General features: G+C 40.7%; 2 protein-coding genes across 3 annotated transcripts in view; both read right to left on the reverse strand.

Annotated features, from left to right (window-relative positions):
• Nucleotides 1–1,500: 1,500 nt before the first annotated feature.
• On the reverse strand, nt 1,501–9,021 carry ATP5MG (ATP synthase membrane subunit g). The gene is made up of 3 exons (XM_029209570.1): nt 8,904–9,021; nt 2,978–3,138; nt 1,501–1,689 (listed from the first exon to the last, which is right to left on the reverse strand). Exons 1-3 carry the CDS (start codon nt 8,953–8,955, stop codon nt 1,591–1,593), a joined length of 312 nt encoding a protein of 103 aa, XP_029065403.1. The 5' UTR covers nt 8,956–9,021; the 3' UTR covers nt 1,501–1,590.
• A 1,840-nt stretch (nt 9,022–10,861) lies between these two features.
• Nucleotides 10,862–15,003, reverse strand: part of UBE4A (ubiquitination factor E4A) — a 35,206-nt gene continuing 31,064 nt past the window's right edge. Inside the window, exon 20 of one of the 2 annotated variants that reach the window (XM_029208224.1) lies at nt 10,862–13,914. In XM_029208224.1, the coding sequence (XP_029064057.1) occupies nt 13,785–13,914 (130 nt within the window). In that variant the 3' untranslated portion in view covers nt 10,862–13,784. The remainder of the gene's footprint in view (nt 13,915–15,003) is intronic. The other variant, XM_029208223.1, reaches the window with a different exon arrangement.

Below are 15,003 nucleotides of genomic sequence, written 5' to 3' on the forward strand. Positions count from 1 at the left end.
AAAAGTAACAGGCCTGCAGAAGTCAAGTGGCCGCTTCACAGTCCACTGCTATTTTCACCAAGGAAATTCTGTACATACACTATTAGCCACCCTACACCAGAGGTGTGCCATATGGCAAAGGAGGAGGAAGTAGCAGTGGAATGAGTAGTAAACATTTATTTTGAGGACTTTCTGGTGTGACCATGTAGTTAAAATAAAATCACATTACATATCATGAATCAACTTGGCCTCTGTAGGTTCTTACTAGTGCTAGCTGATCTCGTACCTTTAAATTTTTAAAAAATTAATTGCACTGCTCACTCACATATGCAATAGAAAAATTCATGAAAATCACCATTATTGTAGTAGTGTCTTTTCTGTCTGTTGCTATGCATATTTTAAGTTACTGAATGCCTTCTGAAAAGAGGTAGTTTCAGTTTTGACCACCTGCAGTTAAGTTAGGCATTACTTCACAGTTCAGAGAGTAGCAGTCTCTCCTTGGTGAGTTCTTGCCTATCACAAAGAAAAGCTGTGCCCTTTATTGGCTAAAGCAGCAGTGTTCAAAACCAGTTGGTAAATTTGGGATTGACTGGATAAAGGTTCAATACTATTAAAGGATTAATACTATATTGTGAGCCATGATGCTTTTCCAATATGCAATCATCTTTTGCTTATCATCAGCTGGTATTCCATGTTGTGCAGTGGCTGCAAAGAGAGTTACAACAGATTTAGAAACATACCAACGAGACATTCATAGATGGTAAGAACCCCAGGAAAGGCCAATGAATGATTAAGTCGCTCCCAAATCCCCAATAAAGTGGCTCAAGATGACAGACTGATACCAATCACTTGTATTTATTTCAGGACATAATATATTATTTTGACCCATGGACGATACTAAACTATAATCCTGTTAAATATCTATAGGATATTTTATTTTTGTAAAGGTAGGTCTTAAAAAAAAAAGACAGATTAATAACATATCAAAATTAAATTGAAAACATAGGTCATTGCTTTCATTCTCTGTCCTAGTGTTAAAGATGTTACAAAGACACACAGAATATCACCCAGCTGGTCTCTTTTGGGGAAGCTATATTCAAATTGACAAAAAGTACCCCTACATTTACAGACACAGCTGTTGTCAAAGGGGTCTTTCTCTGATTTTAGCAAAGAAAAACAGTCCAAATTGTATTCTTTATGCTAGGTGATTTAACTAGTATATACCATGTTTGGCACATGGTATTATTTTTCTCCTACTGGAACAAGTTCTTGTTTTCTCAAAGCCTTTCCCCAACTTTTCTAAAATTAAGCTTAAATATCATTTATTTCAAGACTTCAAAGTAAAATGCTATCCTCATATATACATGTACCAGGTTGGTATATTCATATCTATCCTTTCCAATTGCAGGCTAAGCAAAGACATGCATTTAGAGCTGTATTAATGTATTAAAGCAAAAGACAACCCAACTTAATATCAAGAGAAGTTGTGACCTTCCATGTAGTGCTTGACAGAGAAAACACTGATTCTGACACATTGTCTTATTTTATTCAAATAGCAGTCTGCTCACACATGGTCCAAGAACACCCAAATAATAAAGCAAAGACTGGTCTTCAAACATTATAGCCAATGATGCCACGCTTGCCTATGATCTCGCCAACATAAAACCACATCCACACCTCAGTGGCCACCAAACCATTCAGTAGAGCTTCCTGAAAAAAGAAGCACAAATTTTAATGTACATTTTTTTCTTATATATTTAAAACTATTCTTTTCCAGGATTAAGTGACAGAGAATATAAGGATGCTATTCAAATTAAAGGGGAGTTTTAGTCAAAGTCAAGAATTACTGATGTTAACTTTAACTGCTGAGAACCCTTGAACTTTCAATTATGTAAGGTAAGTAGGCCAGAGCTTATAAATTCTTTCAAAGCATTCTTTAAAGACCTGAACTGACTTAACCCTTTCATTATTAGTTTATGAGACACTTTATGAGCCCTAAAACAACCCACATCCTGGAAATAGCTGCCACATTTAGACAGGGCATTCATATGAAAGGATGGCTATAGGAAGGCAAGTCTCTGAACAGACATTTCTGTCTGGCCAAAGAAAATCTGTTGAAAGTTGAAGGGCTCTATCATTCCCTTTAGACATAACTTTTATTCATTTATTATTTGGTTTAATTCTTTCCAAGTATTCAGTAACTAGTTTCACAGATCAATGTTTTATTGCCCTAAAGAGAAAAAGTACACACACACAGTTCCAGAAAATAGCGGTTCACACAAGCACAAATATGGATCTTGAAACTCCAGTTGAAAAAAACACCTTTCCACAACAAAACTGGGCCTTTTCCTTTTAGCACCTGGAAGTGAATTTGTTCCAATTCTTTTTTCTTTTTTTTTTTTTGGATGTGCTGAGCGGCATGTGGGATCTTAGTTCCCTGACCAGGGACAGAGCCTGTGCCCCCTGCACTGGAAGCACAGAGGAGTCTTAACCACTGGACCACCAGGGAAGTCCTCAAGTTCCAATTCTTTAGAATTCTTAAGTCTTTAGATTTTATCTCCACCCTTCACATCATATTATATGCTTCTAGGTTTTGGTATTTTTACCCTCCATGACTGTGATATAGACCAAGAGAGCTTTTGGCCAAATCGGGGATAGTTTTAGGACCACAGACAAACAAAGTACAGAGTCAGCAAAGCAAGCCATTCTATTTAGTACACTAAACAAATAGGAAAGGAAAAAAAAAGCTGCCCGGTAAAAATGATCACTTCTTTGTTATAAGATTAATAGGAAACTAAGACATAAAATAGCCCAATTATTTCAACCCAGATGACAAAATTACAAAGTATCTTTCCCCACAGTCAAAAAAGAGATTATCTCTCATTATGTTGGTTTCAGCCTCACTGAAAAATACATATATTAATCAAAACAATCAGAAAAATCCCAAGGGGAGACATTTTCTTTTATGCACATACGTTTTCATTTAGCCCATAGTTACCTTAACTGTAAGCTGTTTGAAGCTACCAGTTTGAGCACTATTGATAATTTTTTTCAACCTCTGAATAGCTGTAGGGATCTCAGCAGGGGTTGGAGGAACCAGCTCAACCTTGGCATAGTGCCAAAATGTGGCCAATCGAGGCTTCGAGTAAGTCACAGCAGCTGGAAAACAAAACAAAAAACCAGGATGAACTCACTAGAGACCGAAAGAAGCAGATGTGTGGGCTGGACACAAATATTTATTCATGCATCACATTCATTCAATGCTTGTACCAAATGTGCACCCGGTGTGAAAAGTCAAAGCTGCTCCCTGGAAACCAGAGGCTTTTAAAGATGCAGAACACCTGTGTCACAGGGCAGTTCAATCAGGCAGGAAGCTATAAGCACATTCAATTATGCCAGGACTTCACTAGTGGCCAGTACCAGAGTACTAGTACTTCATTTATGAATGGCAAATCTAGTTAACTATAAAGTTACCAGAAATTGTGTTCAAAAACAAGAAAACAGCAGCAATGTAATCACATTGTCTTGTAGAGACCAAAAAATTTGGAGGGAAGAGGTGCAGAAGGGGAGGGAAGGAGCCCTGTAGAATGGCATCCTTAAGATTAAAACTTGTCACTATATTGGCCACAAATCCAGATAGAATTATACCAATTAGCACCCATTTTTGGTATCCTCATCAATATGTGCTGGATTAACAAAAGCACAGCTACTCCTCCTTCAAAATACCACAAATAATAAAAATAAAGCCTACATGTATTGTTAAGAGCAGCCAAAACTTAACTGTTATTAAGCTGAAATTCCTCAAGGTATTTACTATTTCAGGAAAAAAAATTTTTAACGACCAGGGTAGATGTGACACTATGGTAGTGATTTCAGCAAAAGAAAAGGTATTTTATATAAAAAATTACAAGACAGCATGACAAAAACAGCACAAATACATGAACATCCATAAAGTGTCTACTGCTTAAAGATAGATAACCCAAAGCTCCTGGTACTTTCCCTATTATTAACTGCCTGTATTTAGGTATTTCACTACTCTTAAAGTTACTATCTCTATCATCCTCTGGCTTACGGCCATGGGTAAATCTTTAAGGGGACCCAAAGCTCTAACAGATAGTTCTAAATAGAACTGCCAACGCCTGTAAGACGGTGCCATCAAAGAGAACAAACTCTTGTTTAACAGTCAACAGTCTTTAAAATTATCTTCAACATACAGATATGTTATTCTTTATAAACAAACAAATCAGTACAATGTACACAAACACTGTACTTTAGCTGGTAAATTTGTTTCTCAGGGAGTTTAGGTTAAAAAGTTTGAAACTGCTTTACATGTATACGAGGGATGAACAAAATATAAGTAAATGAATGGTGGATGATGGGAGCCAGGTTTCTCACTGTAAGAGAGGGAAGTTATAGATGTGGAAGAAAAGAACAAACCTTGTGGTACTGGATTAGAGTTGGAGACATTCATTATGAACCCATGTTTAGTTTTATATACAGATTGATCAATAAGAAACAACTATAGCTGACCTTTGAACTGCACAGGTCCACTTATATGTGGATGTTTTTCAATAAATATGTACTATGGTACTTCACGATCTGAGGTTGGTTGAATGCATGGACGTGGAACTGTGGATATGGAGGGCCAACTGTAAAGTTATATTTGGATTTTCAACTGCATGGGGGTCAGCGTCCTTAATCCCCACATTGTCCAATGGTCGTGTGTGTGTGTGTGTGTGTGTACACACACCCATGGGTGAATATACAGATGGTCCCCAATTTTTTTTTTTTTTTGGCAGTGCGCGCGCCTCTCACTGTTGTGGCCTCTCCCGTTGCGGAGCACAGGCTCCGGACGCGCAGGCTCAGCGGCCATGGCTCACGGGTCCAGCCGCTCCGCGGCATGTGGGATCTTCCCGGACCAGGGCACGAACCCACGTCCCCTGCATCAGCAGGCAGACTCTCAACCACTGCACCACCAGGGAAGCCCCATGGTCCCCAATTTTTGATGGCTCAACTTATAATTTTTCAACTTTACAGTGTGAAAGTGACATACATTCAATAAAAATGATACTTTGATCTTTTTCCAGGCTAGCGATAGTGGGTACCATACTTTTTTGTAATGCTGGGCAGTGCCAGCAAGCTGCAGTTGGTCTATCATGTGATATGAGGGTAAACAACCAACACACAACCATTCTGTTTTTCACTTTCAGTACAGTACTCAATAAATTACGTGAGATATTCAACACTGTTTTCTAAAATAGGCTTTGTGGTAGGTGATTCTGCCCAACCGTAGGCTAATGTAAGTATTCTGAGCACGATTAAGGTAGGCTAGGCTAAGTTATGATGTTGGTAGGTTAGGTGTAATAAATGCATTTTCGACTTACAATATTCTCAACTTGTGATAGGTTTACTGGTACGTAATTTTATTCTAAGTAGAGGAATACCTATACGCACACACCTCCTTGTCCACTGCGAGGGCCTAGAGGCAATGACATTCTAGTACAACAGTCTCCCCATATCTGATTTTGCTTTCCATAGTTTCAGTTACCTGCAGTCAACCACTGTCCGAAAATATTAAATGGAAAATTCCAGAATAAACAATCCGTAAGTTTTAAATTGTGTGCCTTTCTGAGTAGTGTGATGAAATTTCGTGCTGCCCCTGTTCCATCCTAATGCTGTGTCACAATGCCTCCATCATCTGCCCCGCCGTGCCCTATCGTGTAGGCATTATAACATCTCACTCATCAGAAGGGTGAGTACAGCACAGTAAGATATTCTGAGAGAGCCCCCCTCACATAACTATTACTGCAGTATTTTAATTGTTCTGTTCTATTATTGTTGTTAATCTTTTACTGTGCCTATTTTTTTTTTTTTGCGGTACGCGGGCCTCTCACTGTTGTGGCCTCTCCCGTTCCGGAGCACAGGCTCCGGACGCGCAGGCTCAGCGGCCATGGCTCACGGGCCCAGCCGCTGCACGGCACGTGGGATCTTCCCGGACCGGGGCACGAACCCGGGTCCCCTGCATCGGCAGGCGGATTCTCAACCACTGCGCCACCAGGGAAGCCCACTGTGCCTAATCTATAGATTAAACTTTATCATAGGTATGTATGTATAGGAAAAAAACAGCATATATAGGATTCAGTACTATCTGTGGTTTCAGGCATCCACTGGAGGTCTTGGAACTTACGTTCCATGAATAAGGGGTGACTAGCATAGTCTAGTGGCAAGGAACATATCCAGTACCTAGATCTTAGTTTCAAAATACAACTGTCCAATAAAAGGAAGTAGGGTTCCTTGGAGAAATGGCTAATTCTAAGGCTGGGGCAGAGGATACGTAAGATGAATCTGAAGAATTCCCTGGCGGTCCAGTGGTTAGGACTCAGCGTTTTCGCTGCCGGGGCCCGGGTTCAATCCCTGGTCAGGGAACTAAGATCCTGCAAGCCATGTGGCATGGCAGGGGAAGAAAAAAAAAAAAGTCTGAAGAATCTTGTAGTACCAGAAAGTAAAGGGGAATGTCAAAGGGACAGAGGTGCCAAAGTGACAGTTCTCAATGACCAAAGCTGGAACAATGTGAGCAACAAAATAACATACTACTGTACTACTGGAGGTACAAAGTTTGAAATGAATGTACGTGAGTCCATACAATAAATGACTGAATAAAAAAATGGGGTTAGAAGAGACAAATCTTTCTCACAGAAGAATTCTATTTAAATATATGTAAATATTCCCTCTTACAGGAGATAGAATCCTGCCCCTGCCTCCCCCAATTTAGTTACTTGCTTCTAAAGAATACAGTATGGAAAGGAAAAAACAGTAACTTTAGGAGAAACCTAGTGAAACTACCTTAACCAAGTGATGAAAGCTAACTTCACTAGTGATGTTATATGGATATCACTTACATCATGATATGCGATTAGGGGACTTCACTTTTGTGGTATTCTTTCTCAAAATCCATAGCTCCTGGCGGTCCAGTGGTTAAGACCCTGCACTTGCACTGCAGGGGGCACGGGTTCAAACCCGCATGCCGCGAGGTGCGGCCAAAGAAAAAAAAAAGAAAAAAACAACAACAACAGCCCCATAGCTCCAGACTAATCATGACAAAGACACCAGACAAATCCAAAATGGGGAACATCTAAAGGATACCTAGACAGATACCTACACAGACATCTTGAGACTGTCAAGGTCATGAAAGGTAAGGAAAGGTTGGGAAACTGTCACACAGGAGACTAGAGAGATAGACAACTCATTGCACTGTGGTACCCTGGATTGGTTCCTGGAACAGACAGAGATTAACTCAAAAAGCTGGTGAAATCCAAATAAAGTCTCAAGTTTAGTTAATAGGAAAAAAAACAAAAACCAAAAAAAACCCCCAGACTCTATGACCTTTCCGGGGAAGTTTGATGAATTAAAATTACTTATTTCTGTAAGTGTCTTTGTCCTCCAGGAGAATTAACAGATACAGTTAGCAATATTTTAGATATTTAACATTAACATTTAATACACTGAGTTAAGCTATGAAGCAAAATACAGCTCCATTTTAACATTCTGGCCCCAGTTGAGTTCTCCTTTCTGAGTACTTCTGGAAGAATAACAACCTGTATCTTTTAATTATTCATAGTAACAGAGGAAATGGTTGATATATTTCATAATTATTTTCACATTACTTTTCTTTTTGTAAATTATCATTAAAATTAGTTTGCAATTCCCCAAGATGCACCACCGAAAAGATGTGAAAGCCCTGGTAGGAGAAAAAAAATCCACCTGAAATTTTAAAAAATTTGCCTCAAATCATCCACAAAGTCCAAATAATCAAGCCACTATTCCTTCTCCTTGCATATGTAAAAATGTAGAGCTTTATCTTAGTCAAGTTGTAAACTTAAGTTCTTTGGTAAAGTGTGTAAACTTATAATAGTAGTGGACTGTGGGGTTCTGTAGGAGAAGAGGATCAAGTATTTAAAGTATGTGACACTGTCAGGCATTCAGTAACTCATTGTTCGACTGCTGATGGAGAAAAGGGAGGAGACAACGAAGAAAATTTGAGCGAAAGCCGTTCAGAGATCTGCGCTTCAACCACTTACTAGAATATAGCACATCTAGCGAAGAAGCTTCCGTCTACTTAACTGATCTCACTATGGGGATAAAATGAATAGCTTGCTACAGGAGACAAATGAAATATTTACTGACATAAGATTACTACCCTGGGCTATGACTACTCAGGGTTGTTTTGAAACACAGCGTTCTACCAGTAAGGATATATCCAGCTTTTTCGAACAGAAAATCCCCACGAACGCTAACCTATGGTAATAAACATTGCTGCTTACCAATATCCCTTCCTATGCTTACCGGGGCAGGAATATTCGTTCGTAAAGCTCAATTTCACCTAAAAATTCCCTTAGACTAAAGGCGAAGTATCTCAGGATCTGGCCAGGACAAAATACAAAGGCAACGTTCCAAAGATCACCCATCCTTAAAAATTCTGCAGACTTCCACATACTCCACTGAGAAGCAGACAAGCTGATGCGGCCGCATTTCTGTGCTTTCATGTACCTCTGCCTGCCGTCTCCCACGCTCTCCTAGCGGAGCCATCCCCTCTCTATTCCTCCTCCTGGAGGTCGAAGGGCGTCATGGCGGCGGCTGCTGGGCAACCCCGGCTGCCCACACACTCCCTCCGCTCGCTGTTGCGGTCAGAATTCAGAATCTCTAGGTTGTAGACAGAACTCAAACCGCAGGCCTGGCCAGCGAAAAGCTAGAGAAGAGCCGCCAATCCGCCTCCTGCCCACCCCCCCAGCCTCCACGTTCAGGCCGTGCCCGCCGCGGCTCCCGCCGGCCGCTCGGGTGACCGCCTCCCGCGTCCTCCCCTCGGGCCCTCGGAGGCCTCTCCGCCCGCCCGGCTACCCGCGTAGGCGGGCTGATGCCGCGCTCACCGCTGACCAGCGCCGGGGCCTTCTCCGCGAGGTTACGGACAAACTGGGCCATGGTTCTAGGACGGAAAGCCCGTCGCGCCGACCGGCCGGCTGAATGTCACCCTCCCGGAAGGACCTGCCGCAGGACCCCGTTCCGCTTCCAAGGTCAGGCCTCCCCTTTCCGCGCCGGTCCAAGATATTTAGGTGTCCTAGTATTTTTCCGGAATTCAGTGGGCCAATTCATTTTCTTCAGTCACAGATGAGAAAGTGGGTACGAGAAGATGAGGCCAGAGATCACGTAAAAAACAACGGAATTCCGCAGAGAAACAGGCATTTCTTGGGGCAGCCGCTCAGGGAAGTCCGAAAGGCCGGCGCGAGAGGGATGGCGCATGCGCCCTGCGGCGGCGCAGACCTCCCCTTTTTTTTTGCGCAGGGTGATTTTGCAGCTTTTCAGAGAGAACGAGGCAAGTTAGGGCTGGAAGGCACCGCTGCGACTTTTCTAGGCCAACATGATCGCCTTACAAAGGCAGAGAGGGTGGGTCCTAGGCCAAACACGGACAGTTAGGTGTAATCCTGGTCTCCCCCGCATCCTGTATTAGGATTGGAATCCAATTCCCCTAATTCCCTAACCAGCCGCAAGGAACTATGGGGATATGAGGAACAAAATCACATTTACTGAGGGCCTTCAGTCTGTCAGGCATTTTGGAATTTAAAGAAAGCCTGTGTGTTAGGTAGTGTGCCCATTTAAGACTGGCATTGGTAAATGGCCACAGTAGCTAGTGAGTGGCAGAGTTGGGATCTGATGAGGTTGCAATGTAAACAGAGAAGAGGCATTAGTATCGGATTGGGCGTGCTGCTGATCTGGGAAGACTTCCTAGAGAAGGAGATCCTTGGGTTGATGCGTAACAGAACAGCTGTGTCCTACGGAGTTGAACTTTATAGTTAATATGACTGGAAGGAAAGATGTACGTAGGGATGTGGCATTTGATGAGAAAAACAATAAGTAATGGACCCGGGGAAGCCTGAGTAGAAGTAAAACTCTGATTGATGGAATGGTTAGAGGTGGAATGAAAAATTAGGAGTGATATCAAGGAGTCAATAACAGCGCTTCAGTGAAGGAGCGATTCAGTTGCCTGATACTCCAGAGAAGTAAAATTAAGGATGAGGAAGTTAATGTAGCAATGTAGAAACATTAGCTAGAGCAGTTTCAATTAGGATAGAAGCCAGAGTGAAGAAATATGGCTATAAAGGAAGACCAGCCAGAAAACCAAATGTGAGATACGAAACTCAAGGGGAAGACTGAAGATCGAGAAGCGGGATTGACAAGATTCCTGATGAGGCTGGAAATAAGGTTGGAGGGATTAGCCTTGAAACTGTGGGGCCTTTACCACAGATGCGATGATGGAAGAGAAGTTTGAAAGTGGAAATTCTGAAATCTATGAAGTAGAAGGCAAGGTCATCTCAGTGTGAGGGTTAAGTGGGAGGGTGGGAGAAAACCTAAGGAAAGAAGTTAAAGTTTGGAATAGCTGTTGTAGTTAAGGACACACAGAAGGGTTGTTGGTCACACCACTCTAAAGTTTGTGTCATTTTTCTCCAACAGTAGCCTGTAGCTGGGATATTGGAGCAGAGGGAAATGGTTGGGTTAATCTGGGCTGAGGTTTTACATAGCAGAGGTGCAGAAACAAGGGGCAAGAAAGGGGAACTTGATAGTGAATGATTAAAATGAAAGACCTGGGGTTTAGGCCAGATGAAGAAAAGTGAAGCCAAAAGTGAACTGCTTAGGAAGAAACATGCCCTGAGACTCATCTGAAGATAACTCCAGGGTCCAAAAGCCTGGTAAGGCAGGTTAGGTCAGCCAGACCACACATTTGATACGACCTTTAAAAAAAAAGTAAAGTTCAGAGCCCTCTAAGTTTTCAGAGGGATTTCTGGAACTGCCACTAGCTTTTGATACTGTAATAAAGCAGTGATAACAAAGGTTAAGTCAGATGTTCATTTATTAAATACAAGCTTTGAACAAACACCCCCAGGCAAGTATGACAAGAAGTAACCTTCCTGGAATGTTCCAAAATACAGTTACGTTGATCAAGTTTTATTTCAATCAAACTTTTTGTCGTTTTGTTCTTCATTTTGTTTCTAGGTTCTTTTTCTTTTCCAAGCAGTTAGCACATGTGCATTATTTCCTCACATGACATCAACAGTGCAGCATCAGCCTCTGGCTTGTAAAGGCACCCAGTAGACTTATGCTCTGTGCAATGGCTGCTTAGTAACCAGCATCAAATAAAGTAAAGAAGCTTTTGTAGAGTGTGATACCAAATAGCAACTGGCACCTTCACCTGCACCATTAAAAAACCTTTGACATTTCTTTCAGTTTTCACATATCCATTAAAAACTATATTAAAAACAAACAAACCCAGATTGCTTGATAAAACCTACTTAATTTTCCAAGTTTAGTATTACCTTCTTAGTAAGCAATACTAGAGCTGATTAGAGTCTTCACTTTCCTATCAAACGCTAGCAAAGCCAACACATAAAACTAGGTATGTCAGAAAGTCTGCTCTGATAGATTTAGAGCTTGCTGAGTTCCAGAAAACACAAGCCCTCTTTAAGCTTCTGAGTGCACATATGCACCATGTTGTACCACGATCATAATTTTTTAGTCGCATTTTTGGGATGTCTTAAATTACTTCAAGGAAAGGAAAAAGGCACAGAGGACACTTGGTTTCCTTACCAATAGTGGCCTTAAGCTACGCACTTGCCTTTGTGATGAGTTTATAGATATTCAGCAGCATTAATGGTGCCACAGCCATTCATAAAAAGTTTCAGGAAAAGAGATTTTTAAAAAACAAAAACAAAAAACCTTGCCAGAAAAGGCTTACAATCTGAAGACTTAATACAGAAGTAGAATACAGACACAGATACAAGAGGCAGCATAGAGGTTGTTAACTAGAAAGCTGCTGGGAACAGCTGCCTTCTGAGGTTTTGTGCCCGTTTTTTCCTCCAATTTTCTCCTATAAAACTCTGGTCTTTTCCCCACTTCTTTTAAAAATGAAAATATCCTTCTACATTGGGTTTGGAAGATAAATGCAAATAAATTGAAGCTTATTTTATACAGTTCATTCTCAGAGAAGTAAAGGAGGATAATAAATATGAAAAGAAGCTCATTTTAAGAAAATAAACAAATCCTGTCAACCCATGCCTTAAAGACCCAGGGAGCATACTGAATTACTATCTTACATTCTGGCATTTGCGAGAGTCCTAGACTGCCTTTTTCATTTATAAGCACAGCAATAGGCAACATCTACTTTATATCTAGTGTGGGATGCCCTCTGACTTGAGGGTTTCCAGCTGATACCATCAAAAACACATCAAGGACTGCTTATAACAACTTGTGTTGGATTACCATAAAACTACCATCTTATTTGAAAGAGGTCGTGGTTAACAATAATATCCTCTAAATGAAGCAATGACCCCTGTTTCTAGATCATACCACTTTTCTTGTTAGTTATATTTTTGGGCTTAGAGGGACAGTGATGTAGACAGTCCATAGGGGAATGTGCCTCACTCAGCATGTTAAGCTGCACAACTGAGTAGGGAACTCAAGCTCAACCTGTAAAAGTGGGGCCCATCCATCTACTAACTACATAGGCCTAAGTGGGTATTTAAAATGGTTTGTGGACAAGGTTGTGCTCAAATTCCTGCTCTGTTAATTGATGACCTAAGGCTGAGTTAGAAGCAGCTCTTAGAAGTCAGGTCATAAGCCCAAACAAACGTTAACTATATACATTTTACAGTCTCAGAATTTTGTCTAGAATAAGTGTTAGTAAACATGGCCACACACTGCATACATCTTACCATGGAAGAGACAATATAAAGTGGTACTCTGTTTACACTAGACCAATATAAAAATGTACATGGTGTGTGTATGTAGGTGTGTGTGTATATATATATATATATATATATATATATATATATATATATATATATACACTGAGATATACTGCTGATATTAGTGTCTTAAAATGACATCTTTCATAGTTACAATATTTGTTGCCTAACTTTTCTACTCAAGCCTAGTCCTTGATTTCCAGCAGATGAAAAGGGCCCAACAGCCTTCTTTTTTCACCTCAGAATTTTCTGAATAAAGTGTCAAAACTGCAAATTTGTTCTACCAATCCTCCTAAAAATATTATAGGGCTAAATTTTCTGTGGTAATGACAACTCCATGGGGGAGTGTTTGGCCTCCAAGGTGTCTCTGAGTTACAATGTAACACAAAACTAAGAGCTACCAACTGAAGTTGCATAAGATTCCTTTTTTCATGTCATCTTTCATCTTATTCAAAAATCTACTCAAACATCAAGGTATCTGCTTTTATACAAAATGTTATTCTGTAACATTGCAGAGCTGTAACAAGGAAAAGGGCTGAAGTCTGGGTCATAAAGTCTAGTAAATACCTTGATAACACAGGACTTTCTGATATCAGCTGTCAATACGTGACATCATATACTTAAAAGCAGTGCTCACCAAAGATGTCTGAGCAGTTCTTGGAAGAGAAATAGTAGGGTGGCAGGAGGTTTTAGCAGTTGAAGTTAATGTAATTTAAGGTAAGAAAAGGAAGAAGAAAGAACAGGAAGAGATATAACAAAGGGTAAAAATTAGTGATGATTTCCAAACGTGGTGATGCTATAAGTATAATTTCCTGCAAGCCAGGAGCACTGTAAAGTTCTTAGGAATTTTAATTATCATAATTTGAGAAAGAACAGTTCTCTAATTTAGTAAAGGGTGAAGAAAAAAAAAGAAAGCAAGAAAAAGGAAAGGAACAGAACCAGAAAGAGAGAAACCACAAACAACTGTTTATCTACACTCTGGGGTTGGTTTTTGGTTTGTTTAGGTCACAGTATTTATTCAAGTTGCTCCTTTTGTTGTTGTTTCCTCTCTGCAAGCCACCGTTGGATTTTTTCTTTTAGTTCTGTGTTTGGCCGGATCTGGTCCATGGTGAGGGGACTACGGTTAAAGGGATCTGTTTGGTCACTGAGACAAAGAGAAAAAGAGAAATGGGGTTATTTCCGTAAGTTCTAACATCTTCAGCCAAAAAGAGAATACCTAGGCATCCCACCTTGAGACTGAAGCTAGAGTGTATTATGATTCTGAATCAAGTGCTGACTTGAGGTTAGAAAGAATGGGATGACAGAGAGTGATTTGGGAGGTTTTTTTGTTGGTTTTTTTTTTGCAGATTTTTTAGCTACTTTGTCTCTCCGCTTAACAAACTTTATCTCAACATTGCTCTTCAGATGGTATATGATTCCATTTCCCCAAGACAGAGACCCTATAACAATCATGTCGGCATAAAGAGCTGTTTGTAGTTTTAGTGACAGACTCTTGAAACAGTATAAGGTGTTAGGGGATAAAGCTTTGTAGGCTGACACTCGATTTAGCTAGCTGATTGCTCTTCAAGTAAATGCAGATTATGGCTTCCTCATAGGTAAGATGATATACCTTCTCTCTGTATTCTCAAGCCACGATAAAAATATAAACTCTCACTGACACTTTGGAAAAAACATACTACCCAGCACAGCATCATGCATATAGCGAGTGCTTAATACCAAATACCATCAAGTAGAACATCCTTTTTTCCAATATTTAAAAAACATTATTTCCCTAGATCTGGGTCAACTTATATAACTTCATTTTAAATAGGCAGAGTCTCTCAGTACCCATTTCTTTCTAACGCTGCACTTAGAGTAGGCAGGCTGGGGAAAACTTGCAGTCACCATGGCTGAGTCCAACAGATGCAGCACAATGTGGGTAAACCCATACGATGAGTGTAAAACCTGAATTTTTTTTTTCAATCTGTCTTTTATATTTTTACAACTAAAGTAAAATTAAAACAATTTCAAGTCAACTTATACTCCAGGTTGACTTTTTCTTTTTTTTTTTTTTTGCGGTACGCGGGCCTCTCACAGTCGTGGCCTCTCCCGTTGAGGAGCACAGGCTCTGGACGCGCAGGCTCAGCGGCCATGGCTCACGGGCCCAGCCGCCTCGCGGCATGTGGGATCTTCCCGGACCGGGGCACGAACCCGTGTCCCCTGCATCGGCAGGCAGACTCTCAACCACTACGCC

This window comes from Monodon monoceros, unplaced genomic scaffold (assembly GCF_005190385.1).
Source record: "Monodon monoceros isolate NGI ecotype Baffin Bay Population unplaced genomic scaffold, NGI_Narwhal_1 Super_Scaffold_7, whole genome shotgun sequence".
Lineage (NCBI taxonomy): Eukaryota > Metazoa > Chordata > Mammalia > Artiodactyla > Monodontidae > Monodon > Monodon monoceros.

Excerpts from the sequence above, each read along its gene's own strand:
- ATP5MG (XM_029209570.1), bottom strand. The coding sequence starts at position 8,955 with ATGGCCCAGTTTGTCCGTAACCTCGCGGAGAAGGCCCCGGCGCTGGTC. Across the intron at positions 3,139-8,903 it reads GGCCCCGGCGCTGGTCAGCG|CTGCTGTGACTTACTCGAAG; the intron begins GTGAGCGCGGCA and ends TTTGTTTTCCAG. Across the intron at positions 1,690-2,977 it reads TCAAACAGCTTACAGTTAAG|GAAGCTCTACTGAATGGTTT; the intron begins GTAACTATGGGC and ends TTCTTTTTTCAG.